The sequence below is a fragment of the Ailuropoda melanoleuca genome, chromosome 5, assembly GCF_002007445.2.
Source record: "Ailuropoda melanoleuca isolate Jingjing chromosome 5, ASM200744v2, whole genome shotgun sequence".
Lineage (NCBI taxonomy): Eukaryota > Metazoa > Chordata > Mammalia > Carnivora > Ursidae > Ailuropoda > Ailuropoda melanoleuca.
This window is the reverse complement of record NC_048222.1, coordinates 19,930,916-19,950,031: the sequence shown is the minus strand read 5'-3', so window position 1 is coordinate 19,950,031 and position 19,116 is coordinate 19,930,916. Positions and strand designations below refer to the sequence as shown.

General features: G+C 38.4%; 1 protein-coding gene across 1 annotated transcript in view; it reads right to left on the bottom strand.

Moving 5' to 3' along the window:
- The window catches only part of F13A1 (coagulation factor XIII A chain), a 166,126-nt gene that overhangs the window by 71,190 nt on the left and 75,820 nt on the right, over positions 1-19,116 (bottom strand). The window contains exon 7 of the mRNA XM_034660199.1: positions 16,723-16,830. Within this exon, the coding sequence (XP_034516090.1) occupies positions 16,723-16,830 (108 nt within the window). The remainder of the gene's footprint in view (positions 1-16,722; positions 16,831-19,116) is intronic.

Sequence of the window (19,116 nt, the reverse complement as noted above, 5' to 3'; positions counted from 1 at the left end):
TTGGAGAAGAATTATGCAAATATGAACATGAATAAAAAGAAAAGAAGCAGTGAGGAGGGAGGGACAAAGAGAGAGAGAGAGGGAGGGAGAGGGAAAGGAAGAGAAGGAGGGGAAAGAGAGGGAGACAGAATATGAAAAAATAATACTTAGAAGAATATAAAATTAAGAAACATAAGGAATTTTCTCACAATCTCTTAGGAGATCACAGACTTAAAGGACCAAATTGAGGACCAAATCACATGATCATGGAACTAAAAATAAAGTATGAACTATAAGAAACAGAGTAGATATTGGTCAAAAATAAAATCAATGACATGTACTAGGTGTTGGCTAATTGAATTTAAATAATAATAAAAAAATTATTGACATAGAAGAAAAGCTTGAGATAAAGGAAATACTATGAAAATATAAAGAGATGAAATTATTTGGAGATGAGGTAATGGTTATGGAAAAAAGGATGATACAACATAAGGCTACTTAGTATCCTTAAAATAGAGAACCCAACAATGCGGTATCTGATGGTTCAGTCGGTTAAATGTCAGGCTCTTGATTTCAGCCCAAGTCAGGATCTTAGCGTCATGGGATCAAGCCCTGCATCAGGCTCTGTGCTTAGCGGGGAGTCTGCTTGAGATTCTCTGTCTCTCTTCCTCTGCCCCTCCCCCTGTTCATATGCTAAATAAATAAATAATAAAATCTTTAAAAAATTGAGAACCTAACAAATGAGGCAGAAGATGTATGTATGACATAATATAAGAAAATTTTACCTAACTGTGGAAAGATTGAATCCATACTTTGAAGGAACAATCTGTGCTCCAGCGTGATTTCATGCAGAATTCTCGTTACTTAGGAACTTTAATTAATTAAGCTATTTGAACTTAAGAATAAAGAAATAGTTGTTCAGTCATGCAGGCAGAAAATGCAAATTAGCGACAAGGGAAGAAATAAGGCTGCCTTTAGACTGTTCTGCAGCACTATTCAATGGCAAAACACAGTTGATCAATATTTGCATAGTCCTGAGAAAAAGAAAGGTTGACGCAAGAATCTTACGCACAGCTAAGAGGTTCTGCAAGTATAAGGCAGCCAGCACTCATTTTCAAACATGAAGAACATCAGGGAATTTAGTACCCATTAAAACCAAACTACTTAAAAGTGATATCAAGATAATTCTGGGCTGAATCAAACAAAGAAGCCATGAACAAAGACACTGTGGCAAAAGATCCAGTGATGAGAAAAACCCATATAAGTTTAAAGACCTTTGGGAATTATAGTATCAGAATGACTATGAATTTTAAAACCTGATAATATGATAATAACAATCTTAAAAAAATTAGACATGAAGGAGGAGAAAAGAGAGGGAGAATGGAAGCACTGGTGTTTTAATGTGTTGGGCACTCTTAGTTAATTGGCATCATCTAAAATTAAAATGTAATCTAAAAATATATAATTAATCTATTCTTTTAATGGTTTTTAAATAATCTTGGAAGGATCTGTTAAGAAATAGTATTTCTTGTAGTGAAGAAACATTTATTTGACATTTAACAATGTCTTCTGAGGCAATTCAGATTTTTATTTCTGTGAAAGCAAAATTTAATAAGATTAAATAAAACTTAAAATTAAATAGAATTTGAGTACAAGTAAACATAATGCTTTTGAATTAAGTAGCATGACGCCATTTGGCATAAAGGCAAGCAAACAGACCAATGGAACACAATACAGAACACAGATAGACTCCAGAAATATAGTTAGCTAATTTTTGACAAAATCCTAAAGATAATTTAACGATCAAAAGATAATTTTTACAACAAATGATGTTGGAATCATTGGATATTCATACACAGAAATGAACTTTGATTCATACTTTATGCCATATAAAAATATCGCAAAATGGATCATATACCTAAATATAAAACCTAAAACTATAAAACTTCCAGGAGAAAACAGGAAAAAATTTGTATACCCTTTGGTTAGGCAAAGATGTCTTAGATATAATACCGAAAAGAAAAGAAAAAAAAAAGATTCATAAGGAATATATCTATAAATTGGAATTCATCAAGTTATGAACTCTGCTCTTTAAAAGACATCATTAAGAGAGTGCAAAGTTAAGTCCAGAGTGAGGGAAAAATGTTTGTAAATCACGTGATAAAGGACTTATATTCAGAATATGTAAAGAACACTAGAAACTCAGTGATAAGAAAATGAGAAAAATTTAAAACCATAGGCAAAACAGACACCACATCAAAGAAGATACATGGATGGCAAACAAGCAGAATCAAAGATGCACAACTTCATTAGTCAGAGGGAAATGCAAATTAAAGCTATAATGAGATAACATTATACACCTATTAAAAAGTCAAAAATTAAAAAGACTAACCATATGAAGTGTTGGGGAAGATGTGAATATGTGGGACTCTCACACGCTCCTGGTGGTGGGTGGTGATGTAAAAATGGTACAACTGGCAGTTAAAAATTCTGCCAAAATTCTTAAAAATTAAACATACACCTATCATATGACCTAGCTGTCCCACTTCTAGGTATTTCAGAAAAAGAAAAGCTTATGTCTATACAACGGCTTTTGCACAAATAATCCTAGCTTTATTTGTAAGAGGGAAAAAAACCTGGAAACAGCCCAAGTGTTTATCAACAAGTAAGTGGGTAAACAAATTGTGATTCTTTTATATAACGGGACACTACTCAGCAATAAGAACAAATACAAACAATAATATGAATGAATCTCAAAATGAGACAAAGACGACTGAAAGAAGCTAAACAAAAAAGAGTACGTACTGCATGATTCCATTTATGTAAAATTCTAGAAAATATAAATCAATGTGTAATGATGGAAAGCAGGGCAATGATTGCCTGGGGATGGTGGACAAAGCAGAGACTAGTCAGGAGAAATTACAAAGGAAACTTCTGGGGAATCATAGATATGTTCATTATTTTCATTTTGGTGATTGTTTCACAGGTGCATCAAACTTATCAAAACATACTGTTTCAACATGTGCGTTTTGTTGTATGTTAATTGTATCTTAACAAAGCTGTAAAAAGTAAGTGTAATACTTTTAAAATTAGCATCTATAGTATAATATCATTTATGATTTTAAAACAACATTTACGACTTAAGTATCTATGTATCTAGTTGAAATGATGTACCTCAAATATTAATAATAGTTATTGCTTGGTGATACGATTTGGGTTGATTTTTTTTTTTTGAGGAAAGGTTTTTTAAAAGGTTTTCATCTTTTAATTTTTCTGAATGGTCTAAATTCTTTTTTGAGAGCATTATCATTTTTTGAAAGATTTTATTTATTTGAGAGAGAGAGAGAGAGTGAGGGAGAGAGCATGAACAGAGGGAGAGGCAGAGGGATTGGGAGAAGCAGACTCCATGCTGAGCAGGGATCCTGATGCAGGGCTCGATCCCAGAACCCCAGGATCACGACCTGAGCTGAAGGCAGATGCTTAACCAGCTGAGCCATCCAGGAGCTCCAAGCATTATAATTTTTTAAACCAAAACATAGAAAAAGATCTTTCATAAAAAGAGACTGGAAGCATATATGAAAGATGCTACTGTGTTCAATTCTTGAAGCAGGGCTATATATATATATTTTTTTTCTTTATAGTTTTTTAAATGTTTAGAAATTTCTCACATATGTACCTTAGGGGAGAGAAGAGTTAAAATTTATTCTGTGCTCAGTGGGGTGGGGTATCTCTGAATTCCAGGCTTAGGCCCTTGGGGAGTGATTATACTGGGTTTGTTCAAATATGGGGAAAGGCAGAGGCAATGCTCTTTGAAGACAGTGATTCAGGAATTGAGAAATTATGGACTGTGGGAAATCCAGTCAGGATATAGTGCTTTTGGGATGAGAAGCCCTTTGAATGGGATGATTGCAGGAAGACTAGCCTGTGCTTGGTTCTGTGATGTTAGGGTCTGGTGCTGGGGTCATGCTAGGTAGACCTCCACCCCAAGGTCCGTATAAGCCCCGGGTTCTTGTACAATTCAAAGGACAGGGAGGGCCTTAAAGCATAACCAATACTGGACTTCTCTCCAATTTTGGTATTGGGGAATTGGACAGATTTTCACCTGATACTGAAAAATAGAGAAAAGTGACATTTCTTGATTCTCCAATTTCCTGAAACATATATGTTTCCATTTTATATATTACAGTTTTTTCCTGCTTCTTTTTAAGTATGTAAAGGTATTTTTCTTATACTGTGTGCACATTGTATATGACTATGATGAAATAACTTTTGTTATATTCTGTTAAATTTCATTGTTAAAAGTTATGTTCTCATAAAGGCTAGGATTTCTGTAACTCTTGTAGAATTTAGTTTTATGTCTAACCCTGTTTATAATAGTTTCTTGAAGACCACTGGATATATATTTTGGGTAATGTGAACCAGCCTCAAAGATGGAGAGTTAAATTTGGGAAGGAAAATAATTATTTCTCGAGTAAAATTCTTTCCGGGTTTTATGAACCACAAGTCCCCAGCTACAATCTGGAGGTGATCAATCTTAGCTGTAGATGGAACTGGTGTAGCGGATGTCAAATTGTGCCCATGACACTCTAGGGATTTGCAAAAGCAGCTCAGCCGTCACTGTGCTGGGGGGTGGAGGAGGAGATGACTGAGTGGTGGTGGTGGTAGCTTCAGGCACCAACTCCCTTCAATGACAACAGCTCTTCTTTCTTTCTTTCTTTCTTTCTTTCTTTCTTTCTTTCTTTCTTTCTTTCATATTTGGGCTCAAGTGATATTTGCTTGGAAAAAATGGTTTCAAAAAGTAAAATGTGAAAATGCATTGATCTGGGAATGTAGAGATCTGTTTCTTGCGTCTTCCCCGTCATTTGTCAAGTGACGTGGCATGTATGAGGGAGATGAACAAATGCACGGGAGGAAGAAATAGGGTAGCAAGAGCTCTATTTCCTGCCTTGCCTGGATCCTCATCTTTGATCCTTTTGGGGCTTTCATAACACCTCTAACAGTTAGGATTTTGATCCAAAGAGTAAAAAAGCCATCTATTATCTCCTAGGCTTTTCATAGTGGTGGGCTTAACAAGCTTTTTTCTGCCTTGGTGCTTTTAGAAATATCATTCTCTCTTCCTGGAATGCCCTTCCATACTCAAACCCTTTCTTTATATGGTGCATGCCTACTGATTCTTTGCAACTCGGCTGATTTCATTCTGGAAATCTTTACCTATCACTTTGATTTGGATGTTCTCTGTGCTCACATAGTATTCTTTGCTTTATAATGCTCTCCTGTTTACCATATTGTTTGTGTCATTGGTTGATTGTCTTTGCTCTCATTGTGAAGAAGGAAGATACAATGCTGTTTGGCTTTGTAACCTCAGTACCAGCACAGAGTAAACAGTCAATAAGTTCTACCTAATGAATGAATATGGTATCAGTGGAAGGTGGGTGTATGTCACTTTTTAATATTTCTTAGACATAGGCAAATGGGTTAATCAGAATGTAACAGACATTTTGTTGAAATTGAGAAGTTGTTTCTAAAATTTATACAGAAATGCAAAGGATACAGAATGACCAAAACAAAGTTGAAAATGAAGAACAAAGTAGAAGGACTGCCTGATTTGAAGATTTACTGTAACACTACAGTAATCTAGATAGCATGGGATAGTACAGTATAGTATATATAGTGTATATAAGGACAGACAAATAGAGCAATGGTGGACCAGTGTCTAGAAATAGATCCACATTTATATAGTTATTTGATTTTCAATGGTTATCAAAGCAATTCAATGGGAGAAAAGATAGTCTTTTCAACAAATGAAAGTCTATGTGACAAATGAAAGTTTTCCCAACAGGCTTTTCAACAAATGGTACTGGAATAAATGGATAAACCAGGGAGATAATTAAACCTTGACCCCTATCTTACCCCACACAGAATGGTGACTCAAGATGGATCATAGACCTAAATGTAAAGCTAAAACTATAAAGCTCCCCCCAAAATACAGACTTTCTTCATGACCTTGTGGAAATAACATTATTTCCTAGGGAGGATTCTTTTTTAAAAAAAGTTTAAAATTGAATTTCATAAAATTTTAAAACTTTTGTTCCTTAAAATATACTATTAAGAAAATTTAATGACAAATCATATTCTGGGGAAAATATCTTCCATACACATCTGAGAAAGGACATGTATTCAGATTATATAGACAGCAACTACAAGTCAATAATAAAAATACAAACAATCCAATTAAGAAATTGGGCAAAGACTTGAAAAGATACCACACTGAAAAAGATAAATGAATAGTCAATAAATGCATGGAAAGGTGCTCAATATCATTAGTCGTCAGAAAAATAAAAATTAAAACCCCGAAGAGATACAACTATATACCCACTAGAATGGTTAAAATTAAGAAAGCTGAGGGGCGCCTGGGTGGCACAGCGGTTAAGCGTCTGCCTTCAGCTCAGGGCGTGATCCCGGCGTTATGGGATCGAGCCCCACATCAGGCTCTTTCGCTATGAGCCTGCTTCTTCCTCTCCCACTCCCCCTGCTTGTGTTCCCTCTCTCGCTGGCTGTTTCTATCTCTGTCGAATAAAGAAACAAAATCTTTTAAAAAAAATTAAGAAAGCTGAAACACCAAGAAAAGGTGAAACTATAGAAAAACTGAAACTCTCATGTATTTCTGCCAGGAATGTAAATGGTCCAATTACTTTGGCGAACTGGCAGATTCTTATAAAGTTAAACATATAGACCCCATGACCTAAACATGCCACCTTTAGCAGCTTGCCCCAGAGATATGAAAACATATGTCTAAAACTTGTATAAGAATGTCCATAGCAGCTTTATTCATAATAACCCCAAATTGGAAATATTCTAAATGGCCATCAACAGGTGGATGGATGGACAGATTTTGATAGAGAATACAATGAAATGCTACTTAGCAATAAAAAGGAACACGTTAAAGACACATGCAACAACTGACTGAATAAAATAAGCCAGCCCCCAAAGGTACATACTGTATGAATCTATTTACAAAATTTAAGAACAGGCAAATATAATCTGTTGCAAGAAATCAGAATAGTGGTTTCCTATGGGGGTGTGGATTGACTACAAGAAAGCACACGGGAAATTTCTGGGCTGAAGATCATGTCTATATTTTGGTGATAGTGATTACCTCAGTCAAAACTCACTGAAATTTGCATTTAATATCCATGCATTTCACTGTATGTAAATTGTACTTCAAGAAAGAAACAACCCATGAATCAACCCTAACCTATATTGTGAAGCATATAACCACTGTTATGCAAATGGCCTTTGGTATATATACTCGGCACAAGCTCTGACAGGGGCGGGTAATTAGATTCATTTTTCATGGAAACCATTACAACTAGAGATTATTAACCTTGTTCCCTTAGTAACTGAGGATTCTTATTTGGCCAAAACATATTTTACTAATTGATAATCATGAGAGCAAGAATCAAACATGGACCGAGAGAAAGAGAGGCTGGGATTTTAAGCTCTTCAAGCGTCTGCTCTTTTCATTGTTATACCACTGCTGCATGGTATAGGGCTGGTATAGACAGGCCTCCAAAAATACCTGAATGAAAGGAATAGATGGATGAGAAAGACAAAAAAAAAAGCAGGGTAGGAAGAGAAAAGGAGAAGCTTGTCAGGGAGAAAGGAGGGGAAGGAAAGGGCACGAAGGGAATAAAGTATATAACATTGTGTGGCATTTCCTAAAGGCTTTGCTGCATTGTATCCGTCCATCCTGGGGTGGCTCTCCCCGAAGAGCAGAGCAGCCCTAACTGCACAGCTTGGCGGGGTGGGGGGAATGCTGAAAAGCATCCCCGTGTTTCAGAAATAGCCTATGTGATTATAAAATAGATGCAGCATCGAAACCTCATTCCGGGAAAGCAATTCAGGGAGAGCAGACATTTAGATTGACTACGATTATCACATTTGAGAGATGGTTGGTAATAAACGTCTGTTTTCCTACAAAAATATGGGGAGAACAGGGATAAGAAATGCAACCTTAATAATTGAGAAATCAAGCTGTTTGCCCACAAATGGAAACTTCATTACATTGCTGACTTTTACCATTAGAGAAAAAAATGATATCAGTTCATTGTCCTCTTCCCATCACCCCCAGATCTAAAAGAGAAGGACTGAATCAGACAGGGCTTGTAAAAGGCATTATATTTGTATCTGAGGAGCTTATGTGATATAGAAAGAGGACAGGTGGAGAGGACAAATCCAAGGAAATATAACATTGTGTATGGAAGGTTGAGTTTAGGCAACCTGAGATCCATTTCCAGTTCTCCCAGTGACCTTGGGCAAGTCATTTAACTTCCTGATAGCCAGTCTCTTCATTTGCATGTTGTTTGTTTATGGAATGAATACAATTTCTCAGAAGTGGCTATGAAAACAATTCTGCTGGGTAAATTCTATATTCCTGCTGGCTTCCAATGTATTTGTTAACTGTAAAAAATTCTTCAAAAAACAAAAATGATAATCCCTAGTGATTAAGGTGACATTATGGTAGCATGTTTAGTTTAACATCATGATTGGCTTGCTTCGATCATTCCTGAACTATAGAAATGTCTCCCATGCTTAGGGAAAACTGGATTCCAATTTTAAGGGTTTAATTAAGAATTGGTATTTTAGTATTTTATGCTGTTGGACTACAATAACATTTTTCATTAATCCTAATCTGTAGATTCTCCAAAGTTGCCACCACTGATCGAGGTGTGTCATCACTGGAAAAGCTATAAAGAGTAGCAGAGGCCTCTTTTTCTGCTATACCAAAGTGAGGAATGTCAGGCATGACATTCCTGGGCCTGACTCATAGAGAAAGAAAAAAATACGAAAGCCAAATCAATTGTCAACCCAGAAACTCCAGGTGGGGACTCAAAGCCATCATGAAGCCTACTTCTGGCAATGGTCAAAGCCTGGAAATTTTAACCCCTAAGCATCTGTAAAGTTAGTAATGCAGGTGTGTATGTCATTGCCACTTTTCTAAAACACCAAAAGGAAGTGGTATCTTTACCTTTATAAAGGTGGCACCAATTCGCATTCGGTGAGCTCGTACTGAGTAACATCTGCTGGTGGTTATCAGCACCATGGCCACCATTCGGAGTTCTGGTTGGCAATTATAGAAATTTTTGACACAAGAATGGGGAAACAAATTACTATTACATATTCATGCTTTTCTGATAGATGAAAAGTTTCCAAAAATAAGACCCATATGGGGAAATGTGAAAAAGCTTCACAGTGGTGGCATGACTGGGGACAATGGCCATTGAGCACCTGGGTCCTCAGTTCACTCCAATATAATTTTAGTTGCTTATAAACCAAAGGCTTAGCTAGATGGTGCTTTTTAAATTTTTATTTTATTTTTTAAAAATAAAACTGCTAGGGAACTATGCTGTGGTTAGTCTGTATAATTAGGAAACAGACTTCATGTCTTTATCTCTGTCTTCGCAGTTTATTTGGGATGACTGAAGGGTGGAATTTCTAACCCAGGTGAATTTTTAAATGTAATCTGAGTAGTCATACTAGCTTGCTGCTTGAAGAAGTTTGCTTGATGTGAAGCTTCCAGTAAGATGCCAAAGTCAACAACTGGAGGAAAATAAAAGCGTGGTTTTGTAGTAAGCCTCTTATGGAACTGCTTGGCAAGCCACCAAAGGAGTGATGTCAGTACTTTTTTTTTTTTTCTTTTTTTCATGCATGGAAAGAAAAAAAAAAAACCTTTCTAAATACTAGGACAAAGAGAAGTGGAAGCAAAATGGGTAAGGTAAAAAATAGCTCTATTTTCAGTTTATCCATGAGATCATATATGCTGGGGGATCAGAAGCCCTGGAGTCCATCTTTTCTGCAAGTTCTGCAGTCATTCATCTTGTATTGGGCCCTACAAAACTCCAGGACCTACCTCCAGTTGTGGTCAGTTTGATTTACTAGCTGGAGTTCAAGATTTTTTTTATAACATTAAAGAGTACACCAAACATCGATTGGTTAAAAAAAGTTCAATCTTGAGTTAGTTCCCAAAAGGCACAGTCAGAACAGGGTATTAATGGGGATTAATGATGGCACTGTGGTTCGATATTAGCAAAAGACCAGGGTTAAAAATAAATGTGCCTATCTCAAGGGAAGCAGGAAAGTCCAGGCTGGCAACATTATAAAGACTGGAATTTTAAAATACGAAACTATATTGACATTTTTTCTCCTCTCCCTCCTTCCAAAATTTCCCAATAATGTCACATTATTAATATTAATGTTATTAATATTATTATTGAATTAAGGCCCTAGAGGAACAAATTCCCCCAAACTACATTTTCCTGCAGTTCTCTGGGCAACTGGATCTTTGGGTATAATTTCTACCACCGAGAGGGGGTTTCCATGAATAACGGCATAGTTTATAAAGGCTATGGGCCCTTGTCAGCCATTTTTCTACCTCTTCGTCCAATATCCTAACACTTGTGAGATCAGTGCTTAGTCCCGGGGAAACTCCATGCGAAGCTGGAGAGATGTGGTTTCCCATACAACCCTATGCTTATTTCATCAGGGAATATGTCGTGCTGTGTTGACATATGCTACTCATCAGCCTATCTTTTCTATTAGACTGTAAGGTCTTGGAAGGCAGAAATTATGTTTTGTCTACACTGTACCCAAGTATCTAGACTGGTAGATTCTCAACAAATACTTGTTGAATGAGTGAGTTCATATTAAGTGTTTTACTACCGTCAGCATCATCATAGCAATCACTACCACCATCACCACCATCATGGTTACCCCCATGACTGTAATCATCACACTGCCACCACTAGCACCACCGCCAACTGCCAGTACCACCGTCGAACCATATTTGGTGTCTCGTCCTCTTTGGGAACTCTTTCCTCAGGGACCCATGCCTCTAACTATTTAGAATTCTCTGATTTACACTTTTTTTTTTCACTTATTCCGTATTTCAAAATTCACCTATTCTGGACGCCATTCCCTTGGTTTGTTTGTTTGTTTGTTTGTTTTCTCCAGTAGACAGCTACTTAACTTCGTGTTGTAATTATGTTATTAGCACTAATGTGTGGGTAGTGATCTTCTAAGATAATATGCTCTGACAGCAAGAACACTATCTACTTCCAGTTAAGCCATTTATTTGCTACATGACCTCAAGTGACATCATTTTCAAGGGCTTCTTCCCCTAAAAGATCCCTGGAGAGTCTGGCAGATTTCCTATACTGGTTCTGTGTGCATTTTACCATAGACTTTCTGATGATAAAGTCTCAACCAAGAAGACGGAACCTACACGGAGGTGAAATATCAGGAGTTTCACAGTGAATAAGTACGTGGTATCCACAACACTGGCCACTCAAGCAGCAGTGTGTATCCCCAGAGAACTTCTCTGCCATAGTTGCTACCAGATCCAATCAGTCATGGGACAGGTAACCACCCAGCTTCCAGGCTATATTGTCATCGCTTTTCCCCTTTTCCAGAACCTTGCTGTTTTTGTCACAGATGGCACAGCACAACTGTTCTGATAGTATGACAGAGGCTCAGATTCCATGCCTGGTTTCTTCATAGTGATTCAGAGCCAGCAATGGAATGCTTTATTGATGCCCTGTGAGCAAAATGGATTTTCAGATGGCACAAAGCATCCTTCTACAAGTTTCTTGGCCCATTTCCTGGCAATTGTCCTGGTGGGTACTGTCACATCAGATATGAGATAGAAAGAAAACAACAATCAAGGGATATAATTTAAAGGAGAAAGTATAACTTTGGGCAAGTTTCTCCTTTTTTCTGATTTCCTCTATTTAAAATCTTTCTGTCTTACATCAGTCTGCACTGTGGCTTTGGTAAAATGCACCACTCAGTATTTAGAAGAGCCTAAGTAAAAGTCAGCTTATGTAAGGTTATAACTTCTCAGACCCAATACCCCAACAATGAGATTGCAGGATTTTTACACTTTCTTTCTCTTGGGAAAATCCAATAGCCCAAGGCTGTCCAGATTGTCATAAACTTTTCCGGTTTTCACATCAAAGTGAAGTAACAGCAACTCAAAATGAGGACAAAATAAGATACGGAATTTATAAAGGAAAAAAACAGAAGAAAGAAGAACATTGATCTGAAGAATAAAAGGATATATGTGTTACCACTGGGAGTAACAAATGTGGTTTGAGCAGAGAGACAAAATTTTAAGGATGAAGTGAGGTGTGGAGGGGTTGAGGGATTTGTCCTGAGTCACACAGTAAGTTAGTGGTAGAATCAGAGCCGAGGGATCTGATCTGACATGGGCCAGAGCTCTTCCCATATGATGCTATCTCCACTTTTGCTTCAGTAGAGAAATGAAAACCAGCAGGTGTTATTTTTTTTTTAAAGATTTTATTTATTTATTTATTTGAGAGAGAGAGAGAGAGCATGAGCGGGGGAGGTGCAGAGTGAGAGGGAAAAGCAGACTCCCCACCAAGGAGGAAGCCAGATGTGGAGCTCGATACCAGGATTCCAGAATCATGACCCGAGCCGAAGGCAGACACTTAACTGACTGAGCCATCTAGGCGCCCTGAAAACCAGCAGGTTTTGAATGACATAAGAAGACAGATTCTCTGTGCAGGTGAGAAGAGAGGGTTGTGTCCATTGCAAAAGCTGGGAAACTGAACCACAGAGGGCTTTATTGCTGTGGTCCTCACTGGGGATGTTTTTGACCCCCAGGGAGCATTTGGAAATATTTGAAGCCATTCCTGGTTGTCACAACAGGTGGGTGGAAGGTGCTACTGTCATCTCTAGGGTAGAAGCCAGGGATGCTGCTAAAATCCTCTTGTGCACAGGCCAGTCCCATGACAAAGAACTAGCCAAGGTCATCGACACTGGACAATAAAGATTTTTATCTGGGGATTATGCACTTAACATCTGGATTTTTATTGCTATTATTATCATTAGAAAGTTTGCACACCTGAATTATTGCCTGTACTCATTTAGCATTGCGCTCCCACCAACTCCCTGTAAATTCCCTGCCAATTTTCAGTGTTAGACTTTGTCATGACCACAGTAGGCAAATCTGTCTCAATCATCTGCTCTTCCCTCTTGTAGCTACTGGGCCCTCTTCAGGCTGCTCATTACCACTCCCTCATGGCAGCATTTGATCCCAGGAAATTGAACTGAAGTCAATACATTGCCTCTCCCAGAGAATTTGCATGTCACCATGTCTGGCTGTTCTAGTACTGGTATCCTGTGAAAGGAATTTCCAGCTTTGGTGACCAGGCTGGGGAGATACATAAGAAAAATTCCTAAAACACCCAGCAGCAGCCTCTGTTCTTCCCACCAACGAGGCCAGCCCCCTGAGAAACCAGGCACAGGCATCTCTGCCTCAGGATCAACGCTTTGGCCAGACTCATGCAACTTCAGAATATTTTCTTTCTGGGCTTTCTAAATACATCTTCTCATATTTTAAGGCAAATTTTTGAGAAATTTGAGGGGGGTGTCTTTGTTTTGTTTTTCTTTTAGTCTCTGTTTAACTTCACTCAACAATTTTAGGATAGATATCCAGAATTTGTGAATAGGAGAGGAACTGCCTCAATGATCAGAAAACAGTTGATGTTTTTTTAAAGTATCTTGTTTTTCTGTATGGTGAGTAACATAACATAATAAAAAATTTAAAAAAAGGGTTAAAGTGTCATGTTTTTTATTGATTTTCAGAGGCTCAATATTTCAGTTTCTAAAATCATTATAACTGAATAGATTTTGAAAAGATTTATAGAGCTCTTCTAAGGATTAAAGGAGAAAATAGATATGAAAGGGTTTTGAAAACCATCAAACATATATTTTGTGTATGTAAACAATGGTGGGGGTGAAACCAGAAATAGCGTCCAAAACGACCCAGGGTGAAACAAGCAAAAAAATTAAAAGAAACCTTCAGAATGGGAGAAGATATTTGCAAATGACATATCTGATAAAGGACTAGTATCCAAAACCTATAAAGAACTTATGAGACTGAGCAGCTCAAAAAATAATACAGTTAAGAAATGGGCAGAAGACATGAACAGACGTTTTTCCAAGGAAGACATCCAGATGGCCAACAGACACATGAAAAAATGCTCCACATCACAGGCATCAGGGAAATACAAATCAAAACCACAATGAGATATCACCTCACACCTGTCAGAATGGCTAAAATCAACAGTACAGGAAACAACAGATGTTGGTGAGGATGTGGAGAAAGAGTAACACTCTCACAGTATTGGAGGATATTCAAACTGGTGCAATCACTGTGGATAACAGTATGGAGGTTCCTCAAAAGGTTAAAAATAGAACTACCTTAAGACCCAGCAATTGTACTACTAGGCATTTATGCAAAGGATACAAAAATACTGATTCTAAGGGACACAAGTACCAGATGTTTACAGCAACATTGTCAACAATAATCAAATTATGGAAAGAGCCCAAAAGTCCATTGTCCATTGACTGATAAATCGATAAAGAAGATATATATATAGGAATATTACTCAGTCATCTAAAAGAATGAAATCTTTTCATTTGCAATGACACTGATGGAGCTAGAGTGTATTATGCTAAGGGAAATAAGTCAGTCAGAGAAAGACAAATACCATATGATTTAACTCATATGTGGTATTTAAGAAAAAAACCAGATGAACATAGGGAAAGGAGGAAAAAAAAAAGAGGGAGGCAAACCACAACAGACTCTTAACTATAGAGAAACAAACTGAGGGTTGATGGATGGGAGGTAGGAGGGGGATGGGCTAAATGGGTGGTGGGTATTAAGGAGGGCATTTGATGTGATGAACACTGGGTGTTATATGTAAGTAACGAATCATTAAATTCTACTCCTGAAACCAGTATTATACTATATATTAACTAACTAGAATTTAAATAAAAACTTGAAACAAAAACAAAAATAACAATAACAAAACAAAACAAAAATAAATAGCCCAGGGTATGGCCTCTGTCCCCTAATGCCCAATACCTCTCCCTTCAAGGTAAAGCCAACCCAAACCAAACAATCCCATCCCACCCCTCCCCACAGGTTTTGTCTAGTTCTAAGTCTTATAATTGGGTTATGGATTTTCTAAATTAGAACTCCGTAGGCTTTTTGTGACTAATAACACTCAAGGCAATTTGCATTAGGATTGTGTGCTTAACACAGGATTCCACCACTTCCACTTGGCCAGATGCCACTACAGAAAGTATTGGGTTAGCTGCTTCATGTTTACTTCCCTCTTGCATTGGCTTGTGTTAGGCAGTGATTTTTAGATTAGTAAAAATATGCACAATGTGTGAGTAAGCTTAGGCTGGTGAGCGTGCCATTTCAGAATGAGCAAGAAGGCATTAGTTCATATTCAACCACTGAGGATTGTTGCTTCCTTCTCACTGCAAACCTGCAATGGTAACTTCAAAGGAAAAGAAAAATGGGAATCTTGTCTGGGAAACAGGAATAGCAGTGATCACCTACAGGTCTAATATATATTGTTATAAATAGTTGTAAAGAAATTTCTAAGTTCTTTAGAATTAACCATCTTTTCAGTATGCAATATGAACTAACAACAGAAAACAAAACAACCTTAAGAGATTGGCTTTGCCTTCTTTTTATGCCCATGATCTTCTAAATTTACATGTAGCTTAGGTACTAATAAAAAATAACCCTTCTTCTTAAAAGCTAACCAGAAATTATATTTCACATCACTCTCATTCTTGTATGTTTACATGAATGATATTGATTTTATTTAACTCAAACCAAACTCGAAGACAAAACTCTTCCAGAGAGAGAATTTGTTTTTTGGAAAACTTAAGGAAATTGATAAGATAGATTTTTTTTCTCTCAGTCTTTGATTGTATGAAATAGCACCTCGCTTAATGTTTCTTCAGGAATATTCTGCTCACGAATCAGATTTGGTATGCTTTCATGCACCAAAGGCAGGATCTATGTGCTGTATTTATTAGGACAGTCCAAGACTGCACAGGACCTGGGCATTACATTTAATTCCCTTCACCACCTGACCCCCAACATTCCTATTCACGATAATTCTATCTCCTCTCCTAGAAGCTGTTCCATTGCAGGATTTCTGCATTCTGGAAGATGTTTCAGGATGTCCTATAGAGAGCAACATGGGAGGAAGAAAATGTCTAGATTGGGAGTCTGCAGACCCAAATTCCAGCTATGGCTTTGTCACTGACAAACTATTATCACCCTGTTTCCTAATTTGTAAAATGGCATGCATAATGTCTGCCCTACTTATCTCATGCAGTTAATGTGAAGAATTAACTACAAACTATAAGCTAAACTAATTTTCATAAACTATAAAGCCCTGTGGTGAGGTATCATTATAATAAAAGCTAGGATTTAGAGTCATTTATTTCTTTACTCTTACTATGGGTGTGAAAATAGAGAAAAGATGTGTCCTGCTCTTTTTTTTTCTTTCTTTTTTTGGTGCTCCTTGATGTTTGTTTGTTTGATTGATAGATTATAGTCATTGACATTTTGTCATGGTCACTCCTTAGTCCCTATGCAAGAGATTCTAAGAATAAGTGGTCTATAGTATCATATCATGTTACCTATCACCACTTGTCTGAAGCTAAAGAAACATATAGTATGGACATAAGATTTTGTTTTATAGCACTTGAAAAGTTCAGGGAATTCAAGGCTCTTACAAATAAAAGCTTACAAATAAAAATCATCATTTCAACAGCTCTTAATGAACTGGCATCTATACCAAGGCAAATGACATGTGTAATCAACCTAAGTTATCAGTAGTTGCTTACCATTGCAGACCCAACACGGCTGACTTTGATGGGATTCCCTCTGCCAGAAAGGTCCATTTGTGCTTTGTCCATCACATACAGGCAAGCGTCAAGGATGCCATCCTCAAACTATATCGGAAGAATTAAAAAATAAAATGAAAAAGATGAAAAAAAGAGAAACTACTTAATGTCCTCCTGCAAGCCCAATATTCTCTGCCAAAAAACAAAAATGAAAGCACAACCTAATGTTTAGGATCTGTATTTCCTATATAATGATCATCCATAATCTTTAGTATGAAATATTAAAGTAGAAGGAAGAAGACATCCTCTTTTGTTTTTCAGTAAAATGGATAAAACTTACAAGCAAGCTAGAAACATAAACAGAACTACTGGAGAGATGGTACACTCAAGGACGATGAACTTATTTGAAGTTCTTCAGAAAACTATATAAGTTAATTTAGAAGATTTCTCCAACATGTGGGCTCTAGTGCCCAAGGCAAAGGGATAAATGATGTACCAAAGTCAGACCAAAGTATTGAGACCTCAAAAGTAACACGAATCCTTGTGCATCTCAAAAATAAATGGCTCTCAGGTGTATCACAGGGAGGTATTTCAGGCCTGTATACCTTGCACTGGATATAGGAGGACAACCCTTGTCATGAGTCCTTGGCCAAGGTTTCCCCTCTTTTAAAACAAGGTAGACTCCAGGGTCAAAGAGAGGACAGGAAGGCCTACAGAAAAATTATATTATCAAGGGAACAACCTGGAAGTCAGTTCCATTGCAGGCTCTCTCTGTTCTTAAAGATGTTTCAGGATTTCTTACAGAGAGCAGCACGGGAGGCTGTTCACAGTTCAATTCCCTTAGAAAGAACTCTGGTGGAGGCCTGGGGAAAAGATGGTGGATGAGTAGGGTCCCCTTTTTCAGCTGGTCCCCTGAGTCGAGCTGGATAGGTACCAGACCAGCCTGAACATCCATGGAATCAGCCTGAGACGCAGGAAGATACATCTGGATCTCTACAAATGAACATCTCCAGCACTGAGTATTGAGGTACAAAGCGGGGAGCCGTGAATCTGCACACAGATATCAGAAGATAAACGGAATGGGGAGGGAGCTGCCGTGCTCGGGTGCTGGGAAGCGGTAGCCACTTGAGCTGGGGAGTGGGCCAGACTCGCAGACCGGCATCCACGGGAGAGAGATCAGACTGAGACCATGAGCCTGGGTACGTGCGTGACCAGTCTGAAAACCAGAGCTCTGGAGCGCTCACTGGGACCAGACTGAAACCAGGTTGCTTGGAAGCGTGCAGGCGTCCAAACTGAAAACCGGAGCCCCAGAGCGCACCCTGGAACAGGACTGAAACTGGGAGCTCGGGAGAGCATGCGCGATCAGACTGACAACTGGAGCTCCGGAGCGCTCACTCGAACTAGACTGAAACTGAGAGCTCGGGAGTGCATGCGACCAAACTGAAAATTGGCGCTCCGGAGCACGCGCTAACCGCACTGAAACAGAGAGCTCGGGGCACGGGCGGGAAACGGAGGCAGCTGGCGGTGTTAGAAACACAAAGGACAGAGATGTGCCTGCCCTGGAAGTGAGGGCTGGGAGAGTGGCTGTGAGGTGCACAACCTGGGACGCTGCGGGGTTTTTAGCAGCACCGAGGGAAACAGAGTTAGAGTGGAGAGGAGAGCTCAGTGGAGAGCAGACTGCAATCTCTCTGTTCTGAGACAGAGGCTAGGATTCTGCCACTGCTGCTCTGACTCTCAGAAGAGTCACAGAAAACCGCCAGGGAAAGCCGCCAGAGAACAAAAGCCTGGAAATACCGGCTCACAGTGTGCCCATCCCCATACCCCCTCAGGGGACAGGGAGACTCTACCCAAACAGGGTTGCTTGAATATCAGTGTGGCAGGCCCCTCCTCCAGAAGGCAGGCTGAAAAATCAAGAAGCCCACATCCCTAAGGTCCCTATAAAACAAGTGCACACTGCCTGGGTCCTGGTCAATAATTTGGGCTCTGTGCATCCCCACAATCTCTCCTCATCAGAATGACAAGGAGGAGAAACCCTCAGCAAAGAAAGGAAGCAGAGACTGTCACCTCTGCCACAGAACTGATGGATATGGATATAACCAAATTGTCAGAAATGGAGTTCAGAGTAACAATGGTCAAGATGATGTGTAGGCTTGAAAAAAATATTAACAAAAATATGAACGAGAATATAGAATCTCTAAGGGCGGAAATGAGAGCGAATCTGGCAGAAATTAAAAATGCTATGAATCAAATACAGTCTAAACTAAACGCTCTTACGGCCAGGGTAAATGAGGCAGAAGAATGAATTAGTGAATTGGAAGATGGGATGATAGAAGAGAAAGTTAAAACAGAAACTTGCCTCAAAAAAATCCAATCTCAAGAATGTAGATTACGGGA